The 5315-nt window shown below is 29.3% G+C and overlaps 1 protein-coding gene across 1 annotated transcript; it reads right to left on the bottom strand.

The window, feature by feature from the left end:
* Positions 1 to 585: 585 nt before the first annotated feature.
* Positions 586 to 4084, bottom strand: LOC129946904 (uncharacterized). The gene is made up of 5 exons (XM_056057279.1): positions 3916 to 4084; positions 2267 to 2380; positions 2049 to 2161; positions 1835 to 1973; positions 586 to 898 (listed from the first exon to the last, which is right to left on the bottom strand). Exons 1-5 carry the CDS (start codon positions 3971 to 3973, stop codon positions 681 to 683), a joined length of 642 nt encoding a protein of 213 aa, XP_055913254.1. The 5' UTR covers positions 3974 to 4084; the 3' UTR covers positions 586 to 680.
* Between the last annotated feature and the right edge of the window lie 1231 nt (positions 4085 to 5315).

Raw genomic sequence — 5315 nt, 5'->3', positions numbered from 1 at the left:
TTCTTTAATAGTTTTAATCGGCGTTATATTGCTATTTTTCGTGAAAGAATTTTGTTTGCGATTAAACTACAAAATTTTTGTCAGCTGTTTCGCCTTTACTAAAAGATAAAGTTATGAACAAATATATCTAAGTAAGTTTTTGACACTACCAGCCACACAACGCAACGCAAAGATCAAATAAATTATCTGCTTTTATTTTATCAATAAGATAGAGATGTCCTTATTGAAACGATTTCACCCGCTCTATGTGATATTGTGATAACATATTTATTCGAAACAGAAACCAAGTCACCCTTAAAATAAAAATGATTTTCCATTTCGATCCCGGAATCTGTTTTGCTTTCATATTTACTCAAGTACAAAATATACACTCAACTCAGATCTTCCTTTGACTCGATCGTATAATTGCATTTCCTTGACACATCGTTAATTTTTCTTATTTCCTGCACTTCCGTTGCACATTCAATGCAGCGTTATTTTAAAAACAGAAAGTTAAAACAAAAATAATTTTGTTCTTCATAAATACACTTATAGTTAAAAATAACCAAAATTTAAATTGTTTTTTTTTTTTATTATTAAAAAAAAGTTTTATTACAAATGGAATAAAAATTGTTACAAAAATGTTATTCTTGTTACATTGGACAGATAAAATTCCAACTCAATTAAATTTAAACTTAAATTCAAATTAGTTTTGATCGAATTAAGAAAACAGCACTAATTAAATAAAACGAGTAGTTTAGGATAGCTGCTGCATTGGCAAAGGGTATTTCAACCGAATCTGATGCAATGATATTACATCCATTACCCTCACAAGTGAAGCAGTCGTCTTTGCGACATAATTTCTCGGCATGGGCCGACGATAGACATCCTCTCATAAAAGCGTTTGTAAGATTACCATCTGGAAAGGATAAGTTTAATATAATTAGAACTAAATGCATAAGGATTAAAGTTAATGTTGGCCTTAAATTAAATTTGAAAAAAAATATTAAGTCAGTATTGAAAATTGTTTGTTGTGATGTCCTTTTTGTAACACCCGACGGAAAAATATTGAATTAAGGTAAGTTTTCAAAGTTATTAATTTTAAAAACATTTAACGTCAAGCTAGGGAAATATACCGATTCAAAACTGTTGCTACTAATAACTCAAAAGTCGATACAAAATTACATTTTTCCAATTGTGACACAATTGAAAAAGAGAGAAAGATTTGTTTAATGACTTTTGTGTATATATAGTAGAGTCTCCTTTGTAGCGAAAACAGACCAATTTGATTGCTTTTAAATTTTGAAACTAAATTTAAAATGTTGAAAACCAATGATAGCTATAAATGGACCCAACGTCTTATGTTCGGTCCATGATCTGTTTTCGTACCATTTTTAAAATGACAATTTCTGAATATATGTACATATGTACATAAGTAGTCTTCAAATATTCATATTTATATGTTTTTTTTGTATATAAGACAGAAACAAATCAAAGCAATTAAAAAAAGATTTTAATTTCTAGAAATTTTGATGTACCGATATATCTAGTTTGTTCGCGTACTGCCGAGTAGTAATCAGTTTTGAATATTGGTTCCGTCGTTCAGGAAGCGAGTCTTAAGTATAATATTCACTTTTACGTTAAAAATTAACTTATCTACCGAAACCATTTAAATTAAATATTGGACTAATCTTAATTTGTTTTAGTTATGAACTTGACTTTAATTTCAGTCAATTTTAAGAATTAAAAATATGATTCCGTTATGTTTTTATTTGTTCAATTACAGGTCAATATAACTAACGCCAAAAATAAAAATTTGACCAAATAATTATTATCAATTAAATTCAAAACTTACTTTTGGACTTGCGGACAAAACATTTATCTCCAATTTCGTAAATTGGGCAAACTCTTGGTCTTGCAAATGTATCACTTGCACATACTCCAGTTCCGTTTCCTGTACACTGTAAACATTGTGCTCGGTGGGTTGGGAAGACCTTTAAAGCAGAAAATAATATAACATTAAATAGTTTTAACACATTCAGTTTTATAAAATTTATTCAACTATTTACATTTCTATTACATCCTTCCATGAATGAACAGATTAAGCAATCCATTTCATTATTACATTGGCTGGCAGTTCGACTGTCTAAATCGACAGCACATCCCCTAATTGTTACTCCATCTGTTAATCAAATTATTTATTATTATTTATTTCTATATACACATACATTTATATTTAAATGTATAAAGCTAAAAATTAAATAATAGTTTATATCAATCTACTTACTGAGTACTCTTGAAAAACATTTGGAAGTTGTGTTGGAACATTCTTTTGCTAAGAATCTCTCAGGAGTTGTTGCACATTTTGGATCAGTTTTGGAATCACATTGAACACAAGCATCTATTAAGGAAAATAGAAAACAGTTTATTCAAAAGTATCTTAAAATTTGTTTAACAATTTTCTAAAAACATTAAAAATAAGGTTGTAAGAATTTTAAATTTACGAGAGCAGATTTAACATTTTGTATACAAAATGAAAAACTAAATTTAATGTTAAAAAACATCATTTTCGTGAATGAAAAATATTTCGTATAGTTTTAGATTCGAAAAATGTTAAAATTAGAAAAAAAAAAACAAATAATGTATTATCGCTAAAAATAGTTTGAAATTTTTGTCTAAATTATTCATGAATCCAAAACAAAGAACAATTTACTATTGTTTAAATTTGTTTGTTTTTGAGTTTCAACTTAAAAAGTTTGTACAAGGCACCTTGCAGATAAATATCGCAATCATAAATTCGTCATAATATAATGCTTTCCAATAAAATCGGAAAAAAAACTTTTCAAGCTGTCATCTCTTGACATTTGACAGGTAGAATTTACTCTATTACTAAAAAAGACGATAACGCAATGTAATGAGTAAAATTCGTTACGAGCTACACAAGTCTGAAACAATAGGAATTGGCCAACATTTCAATCGTCTACCGAGATCTTGTGATTTAACACCTCTAGATTTTTTTTCTTTCGAGCATGTGATAGGTGCGCTCTTTGGCAATGCTCCAAAGCCGATATAAGATCTTAAAGATGAAATTCATAAAGTTGCCGCAAATGTGCAACTTTAAAAATTAATTTAACTAGGTGGCCCAACAGTCCGCAAAGACTTAGGGCCTAATGACTTACAACTCTCAACCATTCCTATTTGTGAGTAATTTCAGTGATGAAGTAGACCTACAGTTTTTATGCCGAATCCAAACAGCAAGTTGGACACTTTTCATGACAAGAATTACTTTTGGTGGATTTGTCAAATCCTGACACAGGCAAGGAATGAACCCAAGACCTCAACATGAAACTCTTACGCACTAACCATCATGTCAAGGGTGCGTGACATAAACATACACTAATTTGTCTAAAACAATACTCATATTTTCAATATAAAATGAAAGCTCTAATTGGAAAAACTTCAACTATAACTACGTCCATCTTCTATTTGATAGAAATAAATAGATACCAGTATTATTTTAAAATATTGATTTAACGGCAAAAGGAGACGCCCAATCGTTAAACTATTTTCACATTAGGCAAAGCATATAACACCTTGGCACTTAAACACACAAACATAAAACATGATAAGCCTAATAAGCACACCTTATCACCTTATCTTTGTGTGCAGAATTAAGAAGTATTGACGATTAAATGGGACTTTGGTTATTTTTGTATTAAGTTAAAAAAGAAGTTGAATCATTATTTTTCTTTGAAAACTGTTATGAAATGATTTGTTAAATTAAACTGTTCTAATACGTATTAAGTTGAAAGTTTACAAAAATCGTTATTATAAAAAACAACTGTTTTCACTTTTAAATTTCATTCTTTGAAAATGTAAGTTTTTTAAATAATTTTGGTATATTTATATACCATATATTATATTTTATATATTTACCGCAGTTGACATATGTCACAAATGCTAGGGCGGCAATAACTAGGTAAAAGTATTGCATTTTGTTTCAAGATAATAAATTATTAAATATTTTTATAATTAAACACGAGCACACAAAAAGTTATGAACCTAACACGACGTTATACCGTTAAAATATAAAAGTAAACTACATTAAATTTTAAAAGTCAAATTGGTTTTTGCCGCTTGAAGCGTCATCGTCAATATCAATTCTAATCTTATCAATATATTTATTTTATATCAGTATGGATAGATTTTTTTAATGTTGCGATAAAGAGGTTAGTAATAACTTGATTTATATGTACAATGAACATCGTTCAACCTAAAATAGTTATTTAAACAAATGCATGCAAATAAAGGTTTGGTGATATAATGCTTATCTATGTTTATAATAATCTTTTTATTATTGAATCGGAATAAATCCTTCGAAATTTAGCTCGAAAGCAGGTTGTCTTGTTATTCACCCTACCTGTAACATTTTTTGTAGGTTTGTCAGTAGATTTCTTATTAAATTCTTAAACATTTTATAAAGATACGCTTTTGAATGAATCATATTTATGACTTTTTACACTTTCTGACTTTAATTGATAACTGTTGGTTAATTAAAACTTCCGTATCCGCATTAATAGCAAAATATTTTGTAAGATCTTTCTTTTCTTTTGTGCAGATCTTTCGCATGTTCAAATTCTCGTTTAACATCTTGCGAACCGTTTCTTTGTTGATGTTTAACTTGTAAAACAATGCACGAATGCTAAGACGACATTAGGTACGAGAGGTTCCTTCACGTGCATCGTATTCCGTCGATTCACGCCCTTCCTTAAACAACTTCGCCAATCAAGCACACTTGTTTTTGACATCCTATCGTCATAGACAACCTGCAATTTTCGAACGATTTCCGAGGGTCTTAAGCCAGATTTTACTAAAAATTGAATCACAACACGTTGCTTGTAATGTACGTCACACTTTTCACTACGCCACAAAAAAAGTTACTTGCAAAAAATAACCATAAAACGCAAACCAAACGTGCTATATACTTCAACTTTGAACTCTAACCTCTAACTAAAAGGAAGATCCCCCTTCTTACACAGATGACAACAAATGAAAAAGTGTTGCCACTTTTTAAATTATAACTAAATTCCCGGATCTTAATTGCCACACCTCGTATATCATGAAAATGGTAAGTTTCAAGTGAAGTGACGCTGCGGATGTGACATGCAAAACATGGAATGTTGGTTGCAGCAGTGTGACATATCGTCAGCGGAAAGCAAAATTGATAAAAAATATTTTTTTAGTTAAAATGAAGTTATGATGCGGTTAACTAATTTATTTGTTCTCTTTTTGAATTTTAACCATGTCTTTGTCAAAAAAATCTTGATTTAGTAGAT

Source organism: Eupeodes corollae, chromosome 2 (genome assembly GCF_945859685.1).
Source record: "Eupeodes corollae chromosome 2, idEupCoro1.1, whole genome shotgun sequence".
In the NCBI taxonomy this organism is placed as follows: domain Eukaryota; kingdom Metazoa; phylum Arthropoda; class Insecta; order Diptera; family Syrphidae; genus Eupeodes; species Eupeodes corollae.
This window is presented reverse-complemented; position numbering and strand designations above follow the sequence as displayed.